The sequence below is a fragment of the Pelodiscus sinensis genome, chromosome 14 (assembly GCF_052426305.1).
Source record: "Pelodiscus sinensis isolate ZL-2025 chromosome 14, ASM5242630v1, whole genome shotgun sequence".
Lineage (NCBI taxonomy): Eukaryota > Metazoa > Chordata > Testudines > Trionychidae > Pelodiscus > Pelodiscus sinensis.
This window is the reverse complement of record NC_143065.1, coordinates 39547535-39575280: the sequence shown is the minus strand read 5'-3', so window position 1 is coordinate 39575280 and position 27746 is coordinate 39547535. Positions and strand designations below refer to the sequence as shown.

The following is a 27746-nucleotide window of genomic DNA, read 5'->3' as shown; positions in this document are numbered from 1 at the left end:
TAAAGGTTTCAGGGAGGCGGCCAGGAGAGCTGGGCCCTTTTGAATCACTGGGCCCCAGGACAATTGCTCCTTTTGCCCTTCCTACTCTTGGTGGGCCTGGCCTTGAAATGTGAGGTTTGCAGATTAAAGCATATTTTGACAGATGAACCCCCATCTCCTGGGAGGATGCTGTATGAAAAACCAGCTCCTTCCGGGCTGAGTTTCTAGAGGAGGCCCTATTGCAGCCTTTTTATGACAACTACACAGGGCAAAAGACCTTTCTTAGCACCCTTCAGAAATCTATCCCTCTGCACCATCTCCGTGGCAGGGGTAAATAATTCTGTACCCAAGACTTTCACAAACATGTGCCGTTTCTGTCCCCGGAAGGAGCAGAGATGAGGGAGCGGGGTAGGATGTTTTGGTTGGGATTAGTTGCAGCTTCTTGAAATACTCAAGCTGGTTGTTTGGTTCCTTTAGTCCCCTGAGGAGGAAAAGAGGCTCCCTGGGGAATCTTACACTGCAGATGTCCAAATCTGGTCTTGAGAAATCTCCTGGGTCTTTGTGAGGACAAATCCTTACGTTGGCATTTTGCCTCCTTTTTCTTTTTGCAACTTTAGATGGGGGGGGGGCTGTTTTGGCATAAACCCTCTCCAATGGGCTCTCATGATAATGTAGTTCAGACCACTGGAAAATTCAGCACCGTTGCGAGGGATCAGACACTGCTGCAGTAAAACAGACAGACAGCCTCTCCTAGAGCGTGGAATAATAGAGTTAGCATCCTACTGTTTATTTTATCCTTAGTAACATGCACTCAGTATGACCCCTAGCCCAAGGAATATGCATTTTAAAGCCTAAATTGGTTGTGGGACACAAAGCCAAAAGACATAAGCCCATCAAAATAGAGACACGCAAAGCTGAAGGTCCGAAGTCGATGCTCTATGTATCAGAGGAAGCTGCGGCTCTACACCAGTGGTTTTCAAACTAGGACGGGGTCGAGGAATGTCAGGCACTGGGTCTCATTGCTGCAGGGGGTTCAGGTGTGACCACGGGGAGTGCTTATGCAGGATTGTGCTGCACCCCAGAAGCAGCTGGCAGCAGGCCTGGCTCCTAAGTGGGGGATGGGAGGAAGAGTGCACAGGGCTCCACACGCTGCCCCTGCACCGAGCACTTGCTCCACACTCCCATTGGCTGGGAACCTGTTGCTGGATGCTTCTGGGTCACAGATGCTCTGCGGTGCCAGGAGAGGCAGGAAGCTGCCTTAGCCCCCTTGCTGCTCCTCCTGCCTCAGACCTGATCCTCCCCCCCGAAAGCCAGAGCCCCCTCCTACATCCCAAAGCTCTCCTTCTCGGCCCCACCTTGGAGCCCACACTCGAGTCAAATTATGTTGGGTTGCAGGCGTCAACAATTTTCGTCAACTGGGTCATATGAAGAAAAAAGTTTGAAACCCGCTGCCCTAGTGTTTAGAGTATTGGTCTCTGTGTTGGGACACATGGTGTCCTGTTGCCAGTTTTGTTAGCTGAGTCACTCTGTGACACAAAGCACATTTCGCCATCTTGATGTGCCCTGGCTCCCCATCTGTACCATCAGGAGAACAGCTCCCAAGTTTCATAACACTTGTGCAATTTTGCGGTCCAAGCGATCCATAGTTGCCAGATGTCATGACCAAAACAAGGACTTTTGCAAGAGGCACTTTGCATGCATTCCCTACAATGTTAATGGCACCCAAAAATAGGGTGGGGTGTTTATTCCCTCTTTAATTTCCTGTTTAGGGAAGTTAGTTTGCAGAGAAGAGTTCCTACATTGTAAGTGCACAGATACGAGGACAGAGGGCTGACTCTGAGTTTCCCCCACCCCCAGGGTTCACTGCCGTTTGTCCCTTTGGGGCGACGGGAGACAAATTGGGGTGGAAAAAACAGGGAGGGGAATTCACCACTAGAGGAACTTACCAAGGGGTGGCCTTCATTGCGAACTCAAGTCAGTGTGTCTTTTTAGAGGAGACGCTGCAGCTCAGCCCAAAGATATGGGCTTGGTGCCAAAACAGCGGGGTGGGAGGCTCTGGCCTGTTGTTCAGGAGGTCAGGCTGGGTAATTGCCTGAAAATCTAGAATCGATGATTCAGGAGGCTGGGGGAGTAAGGGTGTATTCATGAAGGCTGCCTCCGTTTGCTTTCCCCTGCATCGCCATTCCTGCAAAAGCTGTGCTGCCATTGACTGGGTTATCCCTGTCACTATAGTAATGCCCCCCCAAATTTCTACTGGGAGATCCAGTGAGTACACAGGGGCAGGGAGCCTGGGAGCACGGCTAATCTCTGTCTCCCCCTGCCAGCAGCCCTGGCTTTCAAAGCTGGAGGGAGGCCAGCTGGAGAAAGGCATTTCCGAGGGATGTGGGGAACAATCTCTACCCCTTTCTTGATTCTAGTGCAGCAGGATGAAAAGTCTCCTGTGACCCCTTTGGGGACAATCCAGCCCTTTACTGTGTATTTGCAACCAGTCTGGAGTGCCACAAAGCACCTTGGAGCAGGAAACTTTTTTCCCTACTTGCATACATTTTAATGGCTAAGTACATCTTTTTAAATGAGTGAAGAAAGCCCTTAATTGGTTGGTCCGCGGTAACCTTTAGCCCGTGCAAACGGCTGCAGCTGAGTTATAAATCTTTACAATCGAATCTTAATAGACATATTAATACAGCCATTATCTCTTTGGGGGACTGTGCCAGCATAATTCTGCCGCTTGTGGCCACGCCTTATTAATTTCTGAGCGAATGGGGAAATATTTATCCGGTGCTCTACATGGTCTCATTAAAAGACAGGCCCGCTGGTGTCAAACCCACATCAAAACAGGCCACGAAAACAAGAAGAATGTAGCCCAATCAGTTCAAACGGATAATCTGTTGCGAGCGTGCCTGCACAGCACATTAGCTCACACTGGAGAGGTGTAAATTCTAGTCTGCATTAGTGTGTCGTGCACTAATAGCCCGTGTCGGCTTAGATGGCATCCACTTAAAGTTCCCTAATGCACATTTACACAGGCCCATTTGAAACCGCAAAGCAGCATAGCCTAGGTCTTGACCAAAACGCATTGCAGTCAATGGAAAGACTCTCATTGATTTCAGTGGGGTTTGGATCGGATTCTTCTTGTACTACAGAGCCCTTGTGATAGTTGCCAGCATGCCATGGGTTTAGCAGTGGCTTCATACGGAGATTGTGGGTCTTTTAAGGCTGCTTGCAGATAGTTAAATGTTTCTGTGTTAAGGGGAGGAGCATTTCTTGGCTTCCCATTTGGCAGGTTTACAGGCTTTGACTTTATCTTAATCATGGCTAGAAAAGACAGCAGAAATAGTCACTGTTTTCTTCTCTCCTGCCTCCCAATTAACCTTAGGCAGTAGGGGTGAGTCTCCCAATTAACCTTAGGCAGTTGGGATTGGTCCTGCCTAGGGCAGGGGTCTGGACTTGATGACCTTCTGAGGTCTCTTCCAGCTCTATGGTTCTATGATTCCATAATGATACCTCAGGCAGAAGGAAAATTAATTGTATGCCTGTTGTTGGCTTACTATAACTCCAGTTGAGCTCCAAGGGCTAGTTTACACCCAGTGTGGCCCAGAGTCATTATTTCATGTGGTTTAAGTCAGGACAGAATTTGGTCCTATCTACAGAAGACCAAGGATCTGACTGTCATTCATGCTTAAATTTAACACTTTACATCTAGGTCTTAACAAGGACCCTAATTACCTTACCCATTACAAAGATAGCTTCCCCAATTATCACCTGTAATATCATTAGCTCACAGACATTTACCTCCCCTCTCATCCCCCTTCTGTTCTGAAATTTCATTTGTCCTTTTCATATGTGTTCATTTTTTTGATTGTATCCTTTGGTATATATGGTTGTGCCAATTTTCTTCCACTATTTGATCTGAAGAAGTGGGTCTGGCCCACGAAAGCTCATCACCTAATAATTCATCTTGTTAGTCTTTAAAGTACTACATAGTCCTGTTTTTTGTTTCAGCTAGACCAGACTAACACGGCTACATATCTATTACTATCTGTTCTGAGCATATTCTGATGTGCAGCGTGAATCAGATATGAGGTGTGACTACTGAATGTTTTAGTTTGCTGATAATTCTGAAAAATTGGGGGGAAATTATTTAGAATTGAACCAAAATTGAAATATTTTGTAAACTGAAAAATAATTTAAAAAAAAATTAGGGTCTATGAGAGTGAAATGTTTTGCTTCAGTTTGAGAGGTATTTTTTTGTGTGCATTTTAAAATAAAATTGGAGAATGTTTCTAAACAGAAAAGCAATTTGAATCAAAATATCAAAATGTTTCATTTTAAACACGTGGAAACAAAATGTTTGACTTGCTTTGATTCCCCTCCTTCCCCCCCCACCCCCCGAACAAACCATTCAGTGAAACCAACGCAAATTCACAAAACGTTTTGGGGTTGCTGACTGCATTTTTTCATTCAAAAAGTTTTAGTAAAAAAATATCACCCAGCTCTAGTTCGGATGTTCGGAAATCATGTTCATCATGATTAACACTTGAACTTTCACAGTTCTAGCTCTTTGTGATTCACAAAGGACACAAGGGAAAACGTTAGCTCCTTGCATCCTTATCCACCACAGAATTAATTGTAAATCTCCCCTTTGTATACCTTTCACAACTGGTGGCTGATTTCTTGGTCATCTGAACAGTGGTTAAGAAAATGTTAGACTGTACCTTGAGTTGTCCAACTTTTTTCTTAGTAGTTTGGAAGATTTTAACTTTTAATAGACAATCACCTAATAGCACCTTTTTGCTACATCCAGCTCTGAAGTGTGCCAGGTTACAAAATGTTGCACAACCAGACTGACAAAGCGTGGCTACAACGTTTCTCTACGGGAGACTTGCCAGGGCCTGTGGAGACAGAGCTAGCACATTTGAGCTGATTGCGCTGTGCACTTAGACCAAAGCCTGTCTTAGGATATCAAGATTTAATAGATCCAGAAAACCCTAGAGAGACTTTACAGCCATGCTGAAACGTGATGCATTGAGGTACCAGTAGCAGTCTGCCAAAGAGTCAATACACTTCGTATCAAAGTAGAATTCTCTGTGGGTAGAGGATGGCAGAACAATTTGGCTATCAAGCTGTATTTTCCCCTGCTGACCTGCAGACAACTCTGTTAATTTTTCTTATGGAATTCACCTCCTTTTGTGGCTGTGAGGCAGGCCAGATAATGAAAACCTAAACACAGTGAGGAAAGCAACCCAATTTACCCTTTGTATCCAGAGGCAGGGTCAACACAGAAATTACCAGCCCAACAGCAGAGCAAGGCAGGTCATAAACATCCCTCTGCCTTGAACGCTCGGAACAAAACCTACTCTTGGAGCTGATTCTGCTAGAGGAAGCCTGTTGTGGATTCCTCTGCAATTTGTAGGCAGAGATTAGCTTGAAAACATCTCCCTGGCAGATGCCAGCTCTAAGGGGAGGACCCCAAATGGCTGGGTACTGCCCCAGCGACTCTTCCTCTAGCCTAGTGATCACCAACTAGATGATTGGGATCTACTGGTAGATCTTGGAACCTTTGATAGGTGATCCTGACAGGTTTGGCCGGGAGGCTGGCAAGTGCCGGCACTTCATCTGCCCCTCTTCGCACAGCTGTGCTGCTCCTGCCCTCTGCCTTCAAGGTGCCCCTCACCCCTTGGAGCCTCCTGCTTGCTGTGTAGGGCACGGGAAGAAGAGGAAGGGGGGGTGCTGATGTCAGTGTGCTCCTCCCTGTACCCCATCTACACAGAGCGGAGGGGAGCAGGGATGCAGAGAGTTTGTTGGCTGCTTTTGGGAGTGGTGCAGGGCCTGGGTAGGGGTGAGCCTGCCTTAGCCCCCTGCACCACCATCTGGAAGCCACCCATGGTCAGTGGTGCCCAGCTGGAGCCAGCATTCCAAACCCCGGCCCCAATCCTGAATCCCTCCTGCATTCCAAGCCCCTACCCCCAGTCTGATAAAAGTGAGTGAGGATGGGGGAGGGAGGATGGAGTGAACAGAGATGGGACCTTGGAGAAGGGGCAGGAAGGAGGTGGAGCAAGGGTGTTTGGGTTCGAGGTAGACCCTGGTTACATTTGAATTCAAAAAGTGATCTTGTGCTTAAAAAGGTTGGAGACCCCGCTCTAGCCCTTTCATTGCTCTTTGTGGACGACTGTCAAGCTAAATGGGCTTAATCCAGTTGCCCCTCAGAGTCTGAGTTGTGGAAAGTGGGACAGAGAAGCAAAGTACCCATTTCAGAGGAAGGCACCGCTGATTTTAAAAGGTACTGAAGTCTATGCCATTGTGTAAGTCAGCGTAAGCCAATGGAACAACATTCTGGGTTTGCAACAGTTGTGTTAGGAACTGCTCTAGCTTTTCGGCTGTAGCTTCACTGCTATTTTTTAATTTATCCTCCAGTAGACAGCCCTTAACTACTGGCCACCCTGTAGTGAAAGGATGCCCTGCCCAGCTGCTATTGCCAAAAACGCACATGGGTCATTGATTAGCATGACCTACCTGATGTGCCTACAAGGACAAGTGAAGGGCTTACATGCCCCAGCCTAGGGTCCCTGCAATCCCTCTGTGATGGACCAGACCGGGTCTGGGCACAGCTGAGGACGTCCGCTTAGGGCGAATTGCTCAAATTTGGGCGCTCTCTAGCCCCCAGACTGGAGACCTTCCCAAATAGGCCACAAACCAGTCCCACAGCGCTTCAGCTGCCTGCCTGAAGCCTCATGAGCAAAACCACTCTGACACCTCAGCAATATCCATGCCCCAGATAGCCCCGGGCCTCATACCCCCCAATCCCACCTACCCCAAACAAGTTCTGTCTGGTTCCAAGAAACCAGCCACAGATCTCAGGCCAATTTATTCTCTGGATCTTACCCACAAACCACGCTGAGCCAGTCCTTTAGAATCTACAATATAAAGGTTTATTACCACAAGAAAGAAAAGCATGAGAGTAAGGTTGTTAAAGAATCATACATTACATGCATCGAATCTCCCAGTTCTCAATGCAGGCTCTAGCAGAGATGTTATAACTGCTGGCTTAATAGTCCTTGTTGCACATCCTATGTCTGGATGGGTCCACAGTTCTTCCTGGCTCGTGATTCCCTGCCAGGCCGCATCTGGGGTCAGAAGCAGATCTGAAGACCAACATGGAGTCGGCCACATGGCATATTTATACTTCCTTTCTGGTCTCTTCTTGGCTGCAGCAGGTCACCTGGCCAGTGGCCTATCCCTGTGTTCCCTGCTGGTAGCCCCTAGGTATGAGGTGTGTCCTTGGCTTATAGAGGGCTATTGTTCCAGAGCTTTGCTCATTAGCATTTCCATAGTTCAACCACATATAGAGAAACATTTGGTATCCACACAAAGTACATGCTTATAACTTCACACACAGACATTATACAATTACATTAATAGCATATATGGAATCAGAAGAAAGTAAGCTTCTATTTGACCCCTCACATGACCCCCTTTGTACTAACTTTTGGGGTGAACACCCCCCCATGGGTGCAGCAGTGACCCGGTTGCTCCCTTCAAAATCCAATAATGTGACACCCTCCCCGCTGATGGAGCTGGGAACATGAAAGACGTCTGTATCAGCCACCATTTAACAAGCTTCGCAGCCGATGTTAATGTCTTAGCTGGGATGTGCTCAGCTATTCCTAGAGCTTGGTCACCATTGTGATTTCACCTCGCCCTCTCGCAGATCCTTAGAAATTGTTCCCCACCTGTTGAGCGGTGGTAGTGGGGAGGGAGAGAGATTTGCTTTTTAATGTCAAAACCCAACTCTCACTGTCTTGTTGACGAGTCTCAGTCCATTGATGTCAGACAGCAGAGTCCTCCCTGATTAGCACTGGGGCAAATGAGAGCCAAATATGAGCTCCAGCCCATGCCACTATGTCTAAACATGTCCCAAGGCCATGTCCTCTGTCCCGTCACGCCTCTTGTTCTTAAGCAAGAGCCTAGTGGATTTTCACCAGGGGCTGAGGCCGGAGGCTCCTCCTGTTAGAGTTCGGAGTGGTCCTATGTAGCCCTGACTACTCAATTTCTTCCTTTCCTCTCATCACAGTTTCCTTTGGCTCAGGAGAGGCTTTGGACCCAGAGAACACGTCACCTCTTTGAGCACTTCGATCCCACTTTCTCACTAGGGATGTAAAATCCCCTTCAGTTGGTTAACCCATTACAGAGGGGTCGGATGCTCCAGCCTGGTTGCACTGGAGTGGCCCCCTGGCACCCAGGCCCACCACAGACCCCCAGAGCTTCACGGGTGATGCTTACCGATTAACCAGTTAACCTTTCACTTCCCTATTTCTTCCCCAGCAGAATTAAAATCAGGACTGAATTCAGACTCAGGCTCTGTGCCTGCAGCAGCTAAGCGAGCTAGCTGCAACTGCCCTGCCCAATGTAGGCTGTAAGCTACGGTTAGAGGAAAGGGCGGGTGTTTTCCACTAGAGGGAAAGGGAACGGAGCCGCTCTGATCCTTTACAAGTTCTCTTTTTGGAGCTGTACGTGTGCCAGGCAAAAGAGTCAAAGAAGTTCTCTCCTCTGTCCTGAGAAGGTGTGAAGGAAGTAGCTGCAGCTGGCTTCCAGTCTTATTGCTGATGCCAGGTGCCCAAAAGCACCCTGTCGTGGACACCTGCTACGTCCTCGTTTTTCTGCCTTGCTGAGGGAGGAGATCCCGGATCTCCAGTATATCTGCCCTTTGACCATGTTGCAGAAGTCCCGAGAGCCCCTGCATCCATGCTTTGCCGTCCTTTGGGGTAGTTCCTGCCTTTAAGAATGCCAGTCACTTTAAAAAACCTGTGTAAATGTTCACTGAGTACGGTATGGTTCTTTTTCAGAGTGGGTCATGTTATAAAGGAGAGTTTGACCGTGGGGAGAAGGAATGGGGTGTGTGGGGAATGCAGGATGGCTGTGGGTTAAGCCCAGAGAAGGTGTCCTCGGTTTATTCTTGGTGACTGTGTGTTTCCCTATCGATGGTTTTGTTTGATTGTTTAGGGTCGTAAGGGTTTGGGCTCCATTTTTGTCTGGGCCTCAGGAAATGGCGGCAGAGAAGGCGATTACTGCTCTTGTGATGGCTACACCAACAGCATCTACACCATCTCCATCAGCAGCAGCACGGACAGTGGGCTCAAGCCATGGTATCTAGAGGAATGCACGTCCACTCTCGCGACCACCTACAGCAGCGGGGCATTTTACGAACAAAAAATTGTGAGTTCTGTACCTGCCTCCTGCTTCCTCTGTGGTTTAGATTTGACTAAATTGCAAAAGGGCAAAATGATTAAGTTATTCACATTTCTCCTAAAAACTGCTGGGCACCGTTATGTGGCGCTGTTGCTGTGTTTCACCCCAGAGGCAACTGGGTTGAAGTAGTGGATGAAATGATCCTAGTTGAAAATCACTGTGGGATGAAAGGTAACACAGTGAAGTAAATCCCTGTTTGAAGTAAGTTCTGTAGAAGTCCTTACTTCAATAGACTTTCTTTTTGGGATTTACATTCAGTTCTGGTTTAGATTTTTTACACTTCATTCTGGATCCTTCAAACATTCAGGGCCTATACTTCTCTCTAGAGTCACTGGGGTTTCCTGTGCCCTAACAGTTAAATGTATGCATGTTTCTAGGGTGAGGCCTTAACGTTGTAATTATAGGGCCAGGTTCTGCTCTCACTTTCTCTGGATTTATACCAGTGAACTCTATGGATTGTTAATAGAATAACATCAAGGTATGGCCGCCATATCTCAGAGCGGTATTATGAGGATAAATACATTAAGGATTGTGATGTGCACAGGTACTACAGCAACAAGAGCCAGATATGTATCTCAATAGAGCTCTAGAAGTAAATGCATGTGCACACATCTGGCAGCAGGTATACACACCTAAGAGCTGTTACATTTCCTTCCTCCTTGATCCCCTCCCCCACGAAATCCCTTACTCCATAGGAAAAAAATGGAAAGAACTCCTTCCCTTTAGCGATTATGTGTAATTATTACAAGGAATCCAGCTGCATCTGTGAATCTGTGGTTCCATTCAATTAGCAGGAATTTAATGCTGACTTAAAAACAAAAAGTATTCATGTATCTGGAGTGAAGAGAAGATTGTTTTAATCTTAAAAGTGATTTTTAAAGCCGTACTAAAATACATGCTTTAAATGCTGTGAAATTAAAAGGGCTGGGTATTTTAGGCATACTGTTTACATAGGACGCTCGTTATTATTTTGATGAAGGAGAAAAGCCTAGTTTTGTAGTCACAAATCTACATCTCTTGATTTGCATTATTTTCTGCAAGAAGATGAGTGTCTAAAAATCATGCATGAATTTATTTGTTCATTTCTCTGTTTAAGCAGAATTTATGCTCTGAACACTGCAAAACCAACAGGGAAAGTCAGGGTCAGTAGCGTAGCTTTGTCATCAACATTTAGTTGATTATGCAGGTGGTCATTTAATATACTTGTCCCTCTTTTGTTAGACCATGCTCTGCTAGGCCATGCTCTTGAGTTCTCAGATTGTGTCCTGTGAGAAGCAGGATAGCAACACTGGCATATTAACGCATTGGAATTCAAAAGAGCATGTGCTTGAACCGGTGCATGTTGGGACATCGTATACAGTGCACTGTACAACACTTGAGTGAAGTTACTTAGTCCCTAGAATTGTTAACTTCTATTTTTTTCACACTCACGTGTGGAAAAAAACCTCTTAACTGATGAATACTAGGGATGTGAATGACTAGTCAACTATCTGATAAGAAAATGCTTATCAGATAGTAAACGAGTCAACTAGTTGCTTCCCCCGCGGGGGGATCTTTCGGAAAAGGCTTTATTTTCCGAAAGATCCGCGTCTAGACTGGCGCTTTTTTCCGGCAAAGCTCCGTGCCGGAAAAAAGCGGCAGCCATTTTTATGCTAATGAAGCAGGGGGGATTTAAATCCCCGCTTCATTTGCAATTGCGATATGTCTAATTTGCATCCCTTTTACGAAAAAGGGATGCAGTCTAGATACAGCCACCATGTCCCCCCTGTTCAATTTCTTCCCTTGATAACATCATAATAAAGAATGTTTCCTTGGAGAAATAGTGAAAAACCATCACTGAGTGTCATTGAATCTTTCTGTGAACAGCATGGGTATTTTTTCAGAGTTTCTAGTTTTCCCTATAAAAAAAATGTATCCATAGTTAGATACTTGACTATAATACTCTCTGTGCACAACTCAAAACTCAGGCGATGCCAATATTTACCACCATGGCCTCTTATCAATAGAGCTAGTTGGGAATCGTCTATCAAAATTATTTTTCGATGGACATTACCGTTTTTACAAAATACAAATTTTGTGATAGGCAAATTTCAGTTTGGTTCATTCTCTTTTTTATTTTTTCATTAAGAAAATACAAAACAAACTATTGGCTTATCAGTTTCACATTAAACTGCATATCCTCCTTATGGGAGTTATAACTGGGGTGCCTGTCTGGACTACATTCCCCATGCAATGCAATCTCCCTTCTGACCAAGCAAGCTGCCTGATGCATCGTGGGTGATGTAGTCTGACCAGGGAGTTCAGGCCATAGGACAGGAGAGGGCAATAAGTGGCCTATGGGATGGACACAGTTCACCAGGTTTAGTCCCTGGTGGGCTGTTGGACAATTTATTTACCTGCGCGTCCACAGGTCTGGCTGCTCGCAGCTCCGATTGACCATGGTTTGCCATTCCTGGCCAATGGGAGTTGCAGGAAGCAGTAGTCCAGCCCACACTGCTTCCTGCAGCTCCCATTGGCCAGGAATGGCAAACCATGGCCAACGGGGGCTGCAAGGGGCTGTATCTGTGGATGTGCAGGTAAATAAAGTGTCTGGCAGCCTGCCAGAGGCTAACCCTGATGAACTGCATCTGGCCTGTGGGTCGTTTATTGCCCACCCCTGGCAAAGGAGAAAAGGTATCAGGTTCCTGTACTAAAATGACCGTGAGGAAATGTAGCATCACAAGGAGATGCAGTTTAATGCTGAACTAACCTGAAGTGTTTCCTTTCAAGTCCGTCCAACCAACTGAAATGAAACTTTTTGGTTTGGAAGTATTGAAGTATTTCATGTTGATGGGAAAATGTTAAAATAAAATGTTTTGCTGCTTCCAAATAGACATTTTTCAGAACTTTCTATTTCTTGAAAAAAATTGGGATTTCAATTTTTTTCCAGATTTGGGATTAAAAAAAACTCTACAGGTTAAACCTCTCTAATCTGGCATTCTCTGGACTGGCAACATCCATGGTCCAGCATGACTTTAGTTAGCGGATGTCCTCTTATCAAGGGTGTTACCAAGTTTCTCACAGTTCCAGTAAAATTTGTTTACAGCCACCAGTCTTGGCTCTCAGTGTTCTGTTCTGTTATTTAGCTCTAATTTACCCCTAAATGTCTTCTAAGAGCCCAGTAAGCAGTGGAAGTGCTGATAATGCTGCTAAACAATATTGAACTCTCGAGATTTGGCAAATTCTCTGGTTCAGCACTGGTCAGGTCCCAAGGGACTAGAGAGGTTCAATTTGTAGATGTATCAGGATCTACTCATCACCTGCCAAACTAAAGAGCTAGTGAATTGGGTTGAGTGTTTAAACACCAGTTCTACAGAGAGTTCAGAAGATATGGTTCCACTGAAAGACACATTAGACACAGAACATCAAAAAGTGTTACACAAAGTTCTAACAACACCCTTTCCACTAATCTTAATGATATTCATGCAGATAATACCACTCCAACAGTTTGCAAAACTGATCACCCAGGAGAGCAATTCCTCTGGAAATGTGATGCATATTTCTTTTAACGAACAGTTTGATATTAAGGTTTGCCACCTTTTGTACTTTGGTATCTCAGCCTGCTTTACAACACAGAGAGTTAGTTAATACTGGGCAGTGCAGTAATTGGTACTTTTTACTGGCAAACAGCCTAAGATACTAGGACAGCTTTGTGGTAAGTGGGAATGTTGCCCAGGAGACACCAAAGGTATTTTTTTTTTTTGCTTTAACTTTCACCTGAGCAGTCATATCATCAGTCAAGAGGTCAAAAATGGTGTGACAGGTTCCAACATTATAGGTTTAAAATAATCAGTCTTTAACAAATTGTGTTGAATTCTTTTTATTTGACTTGTGGTTTCTGAGCCTTTAGAAACACTTTATTGAATGTTTATCTGTAATGATGAGGGCTAGAAAGGATTTTTTTCTTTTTTATTGAAAGTTGAGTTCATATGTAATCACATCACGCCAGGAACTGGGGCTCTAGGAAAACACTAGGGCCGGGTATATACTACAGGGGAAGGTGGCTTAACGCACACAATTCCACCTATGTAAATTATGTAGCTGGAGTTGATGTACCTTCATCTGAACTTTGCCACTGTCACCTAGTCCCATCCCCTGCAGGACTAAATAAGTTACCAGTTGTCTCCCAACTTCTTCGATCGTTAGTTCTTCAGGGCAGTGTCCATCTTTTTATGATTAATTTGTACAGCGCCCTGCACAACAGCAGCCCAATTCCACCAAAGGCGTACTTTCTCTTTGTGACTCCTCAGGGGTGACACTTTTCCAGCAGGGTCTGCCTAGATGCATTTTAAACAAACTCTGATCATGGAGTATTAGTCGGTGCCTGCAGCTCTCTGTAATAAGGAGCAGGGGCTGATTTGTGATCATAGTGTATAGAAATCTGCTCCTACCACAATGATTAGCTGCAATAACATTGTCATTAGGTTACTACAGATTTAAGACATGGCTGCACAGAAGGTCACACTGGAACCTCCGTGTCTGCACCCATTGTGACGGGCATCATCGCTTTGGCTTTAGAAGCAAAGTAAGTTGGCTCTTGCCTTCCCAGTTGGCCACTTTCTACCTTGCATATGTGTGGAATCAGAGCTGGAGAGACGTTTCAATCTTTCTAATGGAGCTGGCTGAAATGGGGAGTTGATTTCATGATCAATTGCAAACTTGATTCTGTCCTGCTAAGTTTTATGCGGGTCCATGTTCTATTTCTCGCAAAATTTTAATTGTGGCTAAAAATGTCACAGGAAGTTTCATGTGACACGGAACATGGCTGTAATGTTGTCAGTTTTTCACAAAACATTTCATGGGTGGGGGGGGAGAGGGCACTTTTCAACCCCAAAAAAGTCTTTTTAATGCAAAATATTTTGACTGGCTCCATTTTTAAATGGGTTATGTTTGGAGAATTGAAATCCCTTCCCAACCTCAACCCCTCCTTTCCATTTGAATCCCTTTCTCCATCCACCCCCATCTCTCTCCTGCCATGGAGAAGATAAACTCCAGGATGTAACCAGAAGATCTTTCAGCCTATGTTTTAACAGACCAAGAGGATAGCATACCCCAGAGCTGAGCCCTCCCACCCCGCTGAGTGCTCAGAGCTGACCCACCACCATTGATTGTACCCTGCTACCAACCTCCATTTTCAGACCAGAGGGGTGTCGAATCTGACAGACTTGCCAGGCCCCTGAATAAGTGGGGGGAGGACAGCATCCCTGTGCTCCTGGAAGAGGCGGGGCCTCAGACTGAAGGGGCGGAGCCCTCGACACCTCCCCAAACCACACCCACCTCAGCCCCATCCAGAGCATGTTGCCAGGGCTCTGCAGCTCACCACATGGGGCGTCAGCAGCCATTTAAAGGGCTTGACACAGAAGCAGAGGCAGCTGGGATCCCGGGGCCCTGGGGATGTTGCCCCCTTTGCTCCCCCCATGTCGTCAGGTCTCCCATAGTTTCTACTGTATCACAAGCGCAGAGAGGAGAGTGTGTGAAAGAAGCAGAACTCCGACCGTCAGGCGTGTGGAGATGTAAACAAAGACCTTCGAGTTGAGCGGTATCCGGTGCAGATCCAGGAGTAATGGGCTCCCCAGAGGACGGACTCAGCCAGCAATGGGGTCACCTCGCTTGACACTACTGCTGCTTTAAGGATGGAGGGAAAGTGCATGCCTGGGAAAGGGGCTTTTCCATCTTACTGCAGCTGCTACACACCGAGGCGTGATCAGACAGGTTCTCTCGTGGAGATTCGAAGATGGTGCCGTTAAAGGGCCTGCTCCGGCTCCCATGGGTGCCTATGGCAAAGCCCCTATCGCATTCAGAGTTTCAGGGTCAAGCCCAAACAGAGCACACTCAAAACTTAGCATCTTAAAAGGTGTCCGTCTCTCTGGAAATGCAGCCTTGGCGTCTCTACGTTTCTCTGTTGATTGTTTCTTCTCTCACATAACGAGCGTAGCTGATGCCTTTGCTACCACATAATGATTTTAGAGAAAAACGAACCCAGGCTGCTGACATCCACGCTGTGACTCGGGCGCCTGCAGCCACTTAATGTATTGTAGGCAACTGCGAGTCCACAGTCAGAGACAAATAATTCGTTACGTTTATGCGCTGGAGTTCACAGAGGGCTCGAAGCAGTGCTGGCCGAGCTGACGACGTTTGTCCTCATTTTGCTTCCCCTAGTTTTAAATATTTGGATCCATTTTAAATAGAGGGACCCCATGTCAGAGAAACACATTTGAGGCGGTGCCATTTTCATTACAAATACACAAAGAGAGTTCAATGTAATTTTTGGATGGTTTTGCTGATGCATAAAATGCAACATTAAATGGCACGTTGGAGATGCAAGCACTCAGATGGTCCATTATTACCAGAAGAAATAAATTGAATTTCTTTGGTTAAATGCTGTGGATAGAATTATAAATCAAAGCTCAAGAGGCTTAAGGTAGCAGCTGTAGGAGGAAAGCGAGAACAATGCTTGAAAAATACCTCTGAGCGGTGATTCTTATAAAGAGTTAGACCGTAAGCACAGTAAGTGAAATTCACCTCAATTCACAGGGTCAACACAATGCCTGAATGCTATCTACATCTCACTTATGGCCTGCTTTGATTGTTATGCCAAATGAGAAGCCTGGTTTGTTTCCCATAGGACATGTTATTTACGGGAATGTGGAGTTGGCCATACCTGCTCCCATCAGGTCAAGTACTCTGCTTTGAGCAGCGACCAAAGCCTGTTCTTTTGGGGGAAGATGGCCAAACTACACCCAAATGTATTCTGTTCCCTACCGCCGAGTTCCTTCCTGACCCCCATGTGGCAATCTGTTCTGAAGCATGAGCTTTCAATACATTTAGCCTGCAATGAATCACTGCACATGTTGTCGGCCATCCGATTACATATTCATGGGTGGGGGGTGAAGATAGGGCTGGGGGAGGCAAACCCCCAGCCCTGCCCCCCCATCGCCATGGGGAAGTGGGGGGATGCATGACCCCCGCTCCCCGAGCACCATGAGGAGGGTACATGACCCAAGCGCCCCCAGCCCTGGAACACCAGAGAGGACGGGCACTGGAGGCAGCCACTTTCCACCCCCAGTACGCCAGTCGGGGCAGAGCGTGGGCAGGGCCATACTGGCCGTTTGGGAAGATAGTGCCTCCCCCTGTCTGATACCCACGGCCCCGTACACATTCCCTCCAGTGCCAGTATTTCGGTGTGCTTCTCCTGATCCCATTGCTGCTTTGCTAGAACTCAGGTAACTCAATAACTATTCCAGAATAGGGGAAAAAACCCAAAAGCTTCTTTAAATTTCCACACATAATGTTCACATTTAAATAGCTACTTTGCCCTGTATTTTAATATGAATGGGAGGAAAGCCCTCTTCTATCTAGCACTGAATGATGCTGTCTTTTCCTTTACCCGGGAAGGGAAGATGTAGCTGCAGCAGTCTCCTCCGTGCAGCCATGTATGTGTTTACACTACAGAACAGTCAAATCTGAATGCAGCTAACCAGGCCCACCGACAAGGGGAGAAAAAGGGGGTAGTTGCTCCTTGGTTTGGCGATTCAAAAGATCCAGGGCCTGGCAACTACCACAGCCTATTAAATCACCACTGGAGCTCTGAGCAGCACACACTGGGCAGCTTTGAGGGCTGGCTTTCCCAGCCACACCCCTTCCACTTGAGGCTCCACCCCATCTAGGGGCACAGAGTTGTGTCCCTTTCATCTTGCTCTGGGACTCAGAAAGTTTGTTACCCCCTCCCTCCCCTCGTAGCTGACAGTGTTGAAAGTTGTTTCTTCGGCTATGCTATCATGTGCCGAAAGTGTCCGTCTGCTATGTACATTGGACAAACATCTCAGACACTTCGCCAAAGAATCAATGCCTACAAAACAGACATTAGACAGGATCACAAAGAAAAAACAGTTGCTTGTCATTTCAACCAGAAAGGACACTGTCTCAATGACCTGCTCACCTGCATCCTACTTCAGAAGACTTTCAAATCTGCACTTGAAAGGGAATCCTCTGAACTGTCATTCATGTTAAAATTCGACACTCTCCAAAAAGGAATGAACAAACACTTGAACTATCTTACCCATTATCAAGATAGCTTCCCCAATTATCACCTCTAATACCATTAACTCACAAACATCCCACTCTCCCCACCTCTAATATCATCAATTCACAGACACTTACCTTCCTTCCTTCCCCCCCCCCCGCAGCCCCCTCCTGTTCTGAAATGTGATTTGTCCTTTTCATATGTGTTCATTTTTTTTAAGTGTATCCTTTGGTATATATGGTTGTGACTATTTTCTTCCACTATTTGATCTGAGGAAGTGGGTCTGGCCCATGAAAGCTCATCATCTAATAAACCATCTGGTTAGTCTTTAAAGTGCTACATAGTCCTGTATTTTGTTTCAGCTATACAGACTAACATGGCTACATTTCTATCACTATTCTGAAGGCTTCCTGTCATTTTTGTTTCTTCACTCCGTTGTTACTTTAGCCCTTCGCTGACCTGGAGAGATGTTCAGCATCTGATTGTGAAAACCTCCAGGCCACTGCATCTGAAAGCAAACGACTGGAAAACAAATGGAGCAGGGCGCAAAGGTGAGGCAGACTGTGTGTGTGGACTGGGCTGAGCATCCTTCGGTGCAAATGGTGCTCCCGGGGGACTTCCAGCACCATTGCGCAAAGCAGAATTTGAGCAGAATTAACATTCTGTGCAGAATTTCCTTTTTCCTCCCAGAAGTGGTGCTGCAGAGCCACTTGCGCCCACTGGACCCAGCTGAGCCCAGCTCTCCAGCTTGCAAATAGAAGACACTGCTGGGCGAGGGAGGAGAAGGAACAGAAATGGAGGGTCCCCAACAGCTTCCATTCCTGGCACACCATGAAGGAAGCTGGGAAATCACACAGCTGGTTTGGGGGGAGGAAGGGTGCTGGAGTCTAGGCTGTGGGGTGCTCTATGGCTGGGCCCTGAGGTGATAGGGTGTGGGTGTCTGGCACCATGGAAGCTTGGAGAGAGATGAGGCAGAGAAAGAGAAACCAAACTGTCATGGGGGTTTCTTTTAGGGGTGTTAACTATTGGTTATTTTACTAGTCGCGTAGTCGATGACTACTCGACTAGTCGATAGGCACTTAGAATCATAGAATCATAGAATAATAGGACTGGAAGGGACCTCGAGAGGTCATCGAGTCCAGCCTCCATCCCTCAAGGCAGGACCAAGCTCTGTCTGCACCATCCCTGACAGATGTCTATCTAACCTGTTCTTAAATATCTCCAGAGAGGGAGATTCCACCACCTCCCTTGGCAATTTATTCCAATATTTGACCACCCTGACAGTTTGGAATTTTTTCCTAATGTCCAATCTAAACCTCCCCTGCTGCACTTTAAGCCCATTACTCCTTGTCCTGTCCTCAGAAACCAAGAGGAACAAATTTTCTCCTTCCTCTTTGTGACACCCTTTTAGATATTTGAAAACCGCTATCATGTCCCCCCTTAATCTTCTTTTTTCCAAACTAAACAAGCCCAGTTCATGAAGCCTGGCTTCATAGGTCATGTTCTCTAAACCTTTAATCATTCTTGTCGCTCTTCTCTGTACCCTTTCCAATTTCTCCACCTCTTTCTTGAAATGTGGTGCCCAGCACTGGACACAGTACTCCAGCTGAGGCCTAACTAGTGCAGAGTAGAGTGGCAGAATGACTTCACGAGTTTTGCTTACAACACACCTGTTGATACAACCTAGAATCATATTTGCTTTTTTTGCAACAGCATCACACTGTTGACTCATATTCAACTTGTGGTCCACTATGACCCCTAGATCCCTTTCCGCCATGCTCCTTCCTAGACAGTCGCTTCCCATCTTGTATGTATGGAACTGATTGTTCCTTCCTAAGTGGAGCACTTTGCATTTCTCTTTATTAAACCTCATCCTGTTTACCTCTGACCATTTCTCTAACTTGCTACGGTCATTTTGAATAATGTCCCTATCCTCCAAAGAAGTTGCAACCCCACCCAGTTTGGTATCATCTGCAAACTTAATAAGCGTACTCTCTATCCCAATATCTACTTCATTGATGAAGATATTGAACAGTACGGGTCCCAAAACAGACCCTTGCGGAACTCCACTTGTTATGCCTTTCCAGCAGGATTTAGCACCATTAACAACAACTCTCTGACTACGGTTATCCAGCCAATTATGCACCCACCTTACCGGGGCCCTATCTAAGTTATATTTGCCTAGTTTATCAATAAGAATATCATGCGAGACCGTATCAAATGCCTTACTAAAGTCTAGGTATATGACATCCACCGCCTCTCCCTTATCCACAAGGCTCATTATCCTACCAAAGAAAGCTATCAGATTAGTTTGGCATGACTTGTTCTTCACAAACCCATGCTGGCTATTCCCTATCACTTTATTACCTTCCAAGTGTTTGCATATGATTTCCTTAATTACCTGCTCCATTATCTTCCCTGGGACAGACATTAAACTGACCGGTCTGTAGTTTTCTGGGTTGTTCTTATTCCCCTTTTTATAGATGGGCACAATATTTGCCCTTTTCCAGTCTTCTCGAATCTCCCCTGTCTGCCATGCTTTTTCAAAAATCATAGCTAAAGGCTCAGATACCTCCTCTATCAGCTCCTTGAGTATCCTGGGATGCATTTCATCAGGACCTGGTGACTTGCTGACATCTAACTTTCCTAAGTGATTTTTAACTTGTTCTTTGTGTATCCTATCTTCTAAACTTCCGCATTCCTCCTTTGAAACATACAAGAGCCCCCACCGGGACTCTTGTACATTTCAAAGAAGGAATGCAGAACTCTGCCTGCAGCCTGGGGCCAGAGGAAGGTCCCGCTGCTTCCGGGCTGCACGCCGCATGCCAGCTTTGAAATGTACAAGAGTCCTCAGAGTCCCCTGCTGATCCCAGGCTCCATGCTGCACTGCCAATTTGAAATGCCATGCAGAACCTGGGGACTCCTCAGCCAATCCCGGGTTCCATGGAAATGCTGAATTCCGTGTGGCATTTCTCCAGAACCTGCGGACAGCTGGGGATGGGCTCCATGTGTGGCAGCGCCTCACAGCTGATCCCGGGCTCAGTTGTGCGGCGCTGTCCCTCTCAAAAGCTGAGGTGGCATTTCAAAGGGGCAGCGCCGCACAGCTGAGCCAGGGATCAGCTGTGTGGTGCTGCCCCTTTGAACGCTGCTGCACGTGGGCTCAGCGGTGTAGCACTGCCCCTTTGAAGTACCCCTTCTTCCTCCCCCCTTGCTGCCTCTATCTCAGTGGTTCCCAAACTTTTTAGCATCATGCCCCCCCTCCCAAAAAATAGCAGCAAAACTTGGGGTGGGATTGACGGGGGTGTGTGGCTGGGTCGCCTCGCCCCCCCCCCCCGGAATTTCTTCACGCCCCCAGGGGGGCATGCCTCCTAGTTTGGGAACCCATGCTCTATCTGATAAAGGCAGCAGAGGGGCGGAGGAATCAACTAGTCAACTGACTATCTGATAAGCATCCCTAGTTTCTTTAGCTCTTTGCTCCTATGGGAATCTTCTTGTTGTTGTTAGTGTTGTCTCTATTGTTACATAGTTGCTGGCAGATATTTTGAAATAAATTACCAAAATAATTAAAAATGGTGAGATTCTATAGTGTTATTTTGATTAATAACATAAGGCAGAATTTTAAAATATTGTGTGCAGAATTTTATTTTATTTTTCCAAATTCCCCCAGGAGTAAAGTGGCTATAGAGAAAGTAATAGAGAATATAGAGACTAACATGTATAGCAGTGTCATTTATGGCATGGTCAATGCTCTCACAGTAGAAACCTTTTGGGAGACGCTAAACCCTAGGGTGTGTCTAAACTACATGGCTCCGTCGATGGAGCCATGTAGATTAGGCTGATCGGCAGAGGGCAATGAAGCCGCAATTTAAATAATTAAATAAACAGCTGATCAGCTGTTTGTCGGCGCAGCGCGCTAGTCTGGACGCTCCTGCGCCAACCTGAAAGCCCTTTATCGACCTCCCTGTTATGCCTAGTAGGATGAGGTTTACCGGGGAGGTCGATAAAGGGCTTTCATGTCGACAGGGGAGCGTCCAGAGTAGCACGCTGAGCCGACAAACAGCTGATCAGCTGTTTGTCAGCTCAGCGTGGCAGCCTTTTAAATTTAAATGAAGCCGCGATTATTTAAATCACGGCTTCATTTCCCTTTGCCAAACAAACAAATCTACATGGCTCCGTCGAGGGAGCCATGTAGTCTAGACGTACCCCTAGTGTTGGCAGTTTGCCCTTTGGGGCTTTGTGGGACATGGCTTTATCAAATGGAAAATCAGTTTGGGTATGTGTGTGACACACACTCGCAAGGCCCTAGTAACCTCATTAATAATACCCACAGAGAGGAGCTGCCGTTCTCCTCTTCTCGCAGAACACGTGTGTAATTCCAGTTAATGCCCATGGGAGTCTAAAGTATGTGAGGAAAGGATTTGGGGCTGTTTCTGAAATCGTCAGGTCCAGTAATGATTGAAAACGTGTCTAGCCTGTGTACACGCCTCCCAGGTTCATTACTGACTGCAGCATAAATAATAGCTTCATAACACGGGTGCAGCGTGATGAACTGTAGTCACCTCTGAGAGGGAGGATTAGAGTGAATCCGATCTATATTCTGTCGAACTTCAACCACAGCTATTTTTTTTAAGCTCTGCAGTGTAAGAGGTGAGCGGAGCTGTTATTGAACCTGGCCCAGAGAAATAGTGTGGGAAGCCTGCTTATTAACCTCTCAGGAGTGTGGCTGGAAGACGCAGTACATATGGAGCGATAGTTCTTTGTGCAGCTAATGCTTGTGTGCTCACTTCGGGCTGAAATTCTTTACATATGAAAAGGGTTCCAGGCACATTCTTAGGTTCTAGTGTCCTGGTCGTTTGTTCAACACCTTTCCACAGAGGAGTTGATTCTGATTGGCACCCCCGTGACCTTCCACAGTATAAGAAGATGATAGGAGTTAGAACCCACTGAAGTGCACTGATCATCTCATAATTCATGCGAGGCAGAAGCAGAGAGAGATTCTTGCAACTAAAACCTGCGGCTTCCCCGTGCTGGCCTTCCCGTTACCTCCTGTTCATTCCTTTGCAAAAGGTTGAATACAGACGTTTTTATCTGCAAGACTGTTCCCATCCACATGGATCTCCGGAGGGCGATCAATATTCACAAGAGGGTTCATGAGACCAGGGCAGCAGATTGCCTCTGTGGGCCCCCAGGCAAGGTGTGAAGGGGCAGCTCTGTGCCCCCAAAAAGGGCAGGTCCTGGGGCGGAAAGGATGGGACTGGGGAAGCCAGCCGTCCATGCCACCTGGATCGCAATGCGCCTTTCTCCTCTCTCTGCCCCTCTCCCCCACCTCAGAGCTGTCCGGAGCATGTGTCAATCACCTCTCCATGCAGCCCTAAGAGCCATGATGTAAAAGGCTCGGGGCCCTGGACCCTTTTGAATCACCAAGTCCGGGGCAATTGCCCCCTTTGCGCCCCTTTCCCCCATTGGCGGGCCAGTCTGAGACCACCACCACAGTGACGGGGACTTTAAAATTGCCTAGATAGATTGTGTTGCAACCTCCATCACTAGATACATCTCTTGCCACTTGTGGAACAAGTTCATGGGAAAGCCTGGAGTATGAGTCCCCCAGTGGCAACACTGAAAGACAACAGACTCCTTCCTCTTGTGTCGTTTGAACGGGGTGGTCAGTGAGGAAGTTACCACAGCAAGTTTAACAGACGTCTCCCAGGGTGTGTCTAGACTGCAGGCGTTTTTTGAAAAAACTTGATCTATTTATTTATTTAAATATTTTTACCCCGCCTTTCTGTTTAAAATATTCAAGGCGGCTTACAAGAACAAACAAACAAAAATACAAATATATATAAAAATTTAAAACAGGAGAATTTAAAATATGAGACCTCAGACGGACATAACCAGCTAAAAACATATAGAGAGGAGGAACGTGCACACATACAGACTCAAACATTAATAAAAGCACAAGTACAAAGGGTGGCTTTAACCTGACACCGAAACAACACTAGCGTTGGCGCCATGTGAATATCCCGAGGAAGAGAATTCCACAGCCTGGGAGCAAAAGCTGAGAATGCCCTGTTCCGCGTAGAACAGGGCATTATTTTACCTGCATCTAGACTGCTGCCGCATTCTTTCGAAAGTAAATCGAAAGAATGTGGCAGTTTTTTCGACCACGGTAAACCTTGTTTTATGAGGAATAACGCCTTTTTTCGAAAGTGCTCTTTCAAAAAAAGGCGCTATGTGATGCAAGCTGTGCTTTTTCGAAAGAGAGCATCCAGACTGCCTGGATGATCTCTTTCAAAGAAGCGGCTTGCTTTTTCGAAAGTACGGGTTGTAGTCTAGACGCTTTTTCGAAAGAGGCTTTTTCGAAAATATCTTTCGAAAAAGCCTCTTTGGAAAGAGGCTTGCAGTCTAGACGTAGCCCTAAGGATTTTGATGGGAAGAGTTTCCCTAAGGCAGTAGAGCCTGTGCCATGGGAAATGGTGACGTTTGGATCAAGTTTTTGGCATGGTTAGTATTTATTCCTCTCTGAGAAATCAAGAGCCAGAGCTGAACCATTTTTCCACCCCATAAGTGACTTTTTAATATCTTTTAAGCAAGTAAATTTCTGAGTCATCGTTCTTTTCAGTTAGCCACCTATATGGATATGGTCTGGTGAACGCCGAAGCTCTTGTAATGGAAGCCAAGAAATGGAAGAAAGCACCTATGCAGCATGTCTGCACGGAAAGCTCAGATAGGACAAGCAGGTGAGTGTTAATTTGAATTCGTCCCCCAGCACTGGGAGTAGGTGATGGTATAAATATTCTCGCTTGGGCAGACAATGTGCAACCTCTGTCTTACTCATTTTCAGTTACTGTTACTGACACTTACTGACCCGTTCATGTGCTCTGTTTTATCAAGTGCCAGGCATGGAGGTAAAAGAGATTCTGTTGCAGGCCCCGCCCTGCTGGCTGGATCTCACACGCGTAATGTGACAGTCATGCTGAACAGGGGAAGCCATTTTGAAGAGTATGCTGCTCCATTCCACCTCCTCCCCAGATGCTATCCAATACCAGACCACCCCATGTCTGATTTTAACCCAGTGCTGGATAGGGGACATACCATGGGTGTCTAGGTGTTTGGAGGGGTTGAATAGCTATGGCCCTGAGAGCTGGGTTTGAATTCTGTTTTGATGTGGAGGAGAGTCACCTGCTCTCTGTGTGATGTTTGAAGTATTCATGGAGGCCAGTTCTCACAGGTTTATCCTGCGTCTTGCAATAGTTGGTGTTTTCTTGAAAACCCCAACGCCTGGAGTCATGTGAAGGCATGAGACCCCCAGAGAGTGGGGTGGGGTATTCGTTTTAAATATGTTTCTAGCTCTCGTGGTTGCAGAGGGAGGCCTGGAATGTCGAGCAAGTGCACCATCAAGGTCCAGAAACCAGAAGGCAACTAATAAAAACCCACAATTTGTTTTTTAATCTCATGATTTTTAAGCCAGTCTCATGATTTTGGCTTCTTATTGTCCAGGAGATCTCTGTCAGCTCCGGCATTAAAGCTGCAGTGTGAATGGAAACAGGCATGTCAATGTGTTTCCCATTGTGGGAATTGATGACGACTATTAGCAGAATAATCTGTCCAACCAGATTAGTCGATCTGGCTCTTAAAGAATCAAAATTCCGGGTGAGACACACCCTCCTTTTCATCACAAGTCACTTGTTAATCAAAAGAGCATTATTTTATTGGAGAAAATAGAGGATGCAAAGCAGTTATGAATTTGTAGCCAAAGACATTTATCTGATACAGATGCTCATTTCAATCCAAGAAGAAATGTGGCCCCAATAATAATAATCTCTGTCTGTCTCTCTCTCTCTGGGTACGTCTAGACTACAGGCTTTTGTCGACAGATACTGTCGACAAAGCTTCTGTCGACAAAGAGTGTCTAGACTACATCCAGTTCTGTCAACATGAGAGTGTAGACACAAAGGACAGTGTAGATGCAATAACGTCTTCTGTCGACAGAAGGCGTTATTCTTCGTAGAATGAGGTTTACCGCCATTGACAAAACTGCCGAGTTCTGTCGATGTTATGTCGACCGAACTCGACGGCAGTGTAGATGCAGGTATATAGTTTTGTCAATAAAAGGCCACTTTTGTCAACACAGCCCTGTAGTCTAGACACACCCTCTCTGTGTACACACGTGCATGCACACGCACACGCACACGCACACACACACACACACACACACACACACACATATCAAAATTTTTCCTGTGGGATGACAGAGTGACGTAATCATGTCAACGTCAGCAGGCTGGGAACGGGGGTAGGCGGAGCCGAAGCGGAAGGAGCCCTGCAGGCAGCATGGTCCACAGAGGTGGGATGCAGCAAGCTCCCAGCTGGTCCTGCCGGTGGCTTCCTCAATCCCGCTCCTCCACCCAGCCCCCACACTCTTCAGCTCAGCCCCTCTTTCCCCCCACTTACTTGTTTTCACGCCGTGCGCCACTCCCAGGCACCAGAGGTTTTCCTCACTGCTCCAATAGGAGCAGCAGGGAAAGTCTCCAGGAAGTGCATCTGCACACTGCTGTTCCCCTGGGAGGGAGAGGGGAGCAGCAGCACACGCAGCTGTTTCTGCACAAGCTGGATCCAGCGGGCAGGTTCAGGGCTTTTCCTCCCTCCCCCGCCCACAGGAGGGAGCTCCCATTGGTGCATCAATCTCGTGGGGTAGGGGGAAGAGGCTAGAACGCCAGCTCCGGCTTCCTGCAGAGGGAGGGGGAGGAAGCCCCAAGCTTCCCCGCCAGATCCGGCTTGTGGGGAAACAGCTACATGAACGGCTGCCCCCTCCCACAGGAGCAGGCTTGGGGAACAGCAATGTGCGGACGCACTTCCTAGAGGCTTCCCCTGTTGCTCTATTGGCAGTGCCTGGGAGCGGCACATGGTGTGAAAACAAATGGGTGCCCCCCAGCCCCTGCACCCCCAGCACCTCATGCACCCCTGCCAAGACCCTGCACCCCCAGCCTGCTCCTACACCCTCCCAGCCAAACACCCTGCCCTCAGCCTGCTCCTGCACCCCTCTGGCCAGACACCCTCCCCTCAGCCTGCTCCTGACCCTCCTCTCCTCTTGTCCCCTCCCCCGTCCAGACACCTACCCCCACCCTGCTCCTGCCCCCTTTGCCCTGACCAGACGCCTTGTCCTCAGCCTGCTCCTGCACCCCTATGGCCAGACACCCTCTCCCCTAGCCTACTCCTGACCCTCCACTTCTCTTGTCCCCTCCCCCATCCAGACACCTCCCCCCACCCTGCACCTGCCCCCTTTGCCCTGACCAGACACCCTCCCCCCAGCCTGCTCCTGCACCCTCTCCCTGAACAAACTCTTCACCTTCCCTCATCCCTATCCCAGGGTATGTCTACACTACCCCGCTAGTTCGAACTAGCGGGGTAATGTATGCATACCGCACTTGCTAATGAAGCCCGGGATTTGAATTTCCCGGGCTTCATTAGCATAAGCGGGGAGCCGCCATTTTTAAATCCCCGCTGCTTCGAACCCCGTGTAGCGTGAAACGAGGTGTACCGGTAGTTCGGAATAGGCACCCTAGTCCGAACTACCTAGTTCGAGCCCCGTGTAGCCGCGCTACACGGGGTTCGAAGCAGCGGGGATTTAAAAATGGCGGCTCCCCGCTTATGCTAATGAAGCCCGGGAAATTCAAATCCCGGGCTTCATTAGCAAGTGCGGTATGCATACATTACCCCGCTAGTTCGAACTAGCGGGGTAGTGTAGACATACCCCCACTCACTGGCAGAGATGGGAGGAGGAGGCATGCACGGGAGTGGGGAGGGAGGAGGCTGCATGGCTCCGGCTTTTCCCAAGCACCGGGTAGGGAGGAAGGCGAAGGCCGCATGGCTCCCATCTCCACGGCCCCCAGAGCACAGGGAGAGCGAGCCCGGGGGTAGCAAGGCGTTCTGGGGCGGAGTGTGGGCGGGCCCATGTCACTTCCCCTTCTCACCCTGCGGAGGCTGATGACGTGGCGACGTCATTCTGTCCTCCAGCAGGAAAATCTTTTTTATAGGCTGAGAGAAATGAATCGTGTCCATTCCCAATACTATGACGTTGTGTATTTTCAGTCATGCAAGCGGGCATTCTTACACGGCTCCTTGGGGACCGCTTGTTCTGAATGTTGATGTAGTTTGGCTCTTTGGTGTGAAAAGGTTGCCGACCCCTGCTCCAGTGAGTGGGGGGGCTGGTGAGTGTAGCGCGCAGGGGGTGCAGCCCCCCGTAGTCATTAATAATACAATGCAAGTGTGAGACGGGTGGCTCCAGTCAGCACCATTGACTGGGCTGTTAAAAGTCCTGTTGACGGCACATAGGGCTTAGACAAGCTCCCTGCCTAATGTCGCTCTGTGTGGGTTCTGGAAGCAGTGGCATGCCCCCCCCCCCCCCTTGCAGCTCCTATGCATGGGGCAGCCGGGAGCTCCACATGCTGCCCCCACCCCA

At 47.3% G+C, this 27746-nt stretch overlaps 1 protein-coding gene across 2 annotated transcripts in view; it reads left to right on the top strand.

The window, feature by feature from the left end:
* PCSK6 (proprotein convertase subtilisin/kexin type 6) overlaps positions 1-27746 on the top strand; it is a 160889-nt gene that overhangs the window by 77302 nt on the left and 55841 nt on the right. For both annotated transcript variants that reach the window (XM_075896922.2, XM_075896921.2), the window contains exons 8-11: positions 8980-9192; positions 13689-13789; positions 17735-17838; positions 23907-24024. In XM_075896922.2, coding sequence (XP_075753037.2) covers positions 8980-9192; positions 13689-13789; positions 17735-17838; positions 23907-24024 — 536 coding nt within the window. The remainder of the gene's footprint in view (positions 1-8979; positions 9193-13688; positions 13790-17734; positions 17839-23906; positions 24025-27746) is intronic.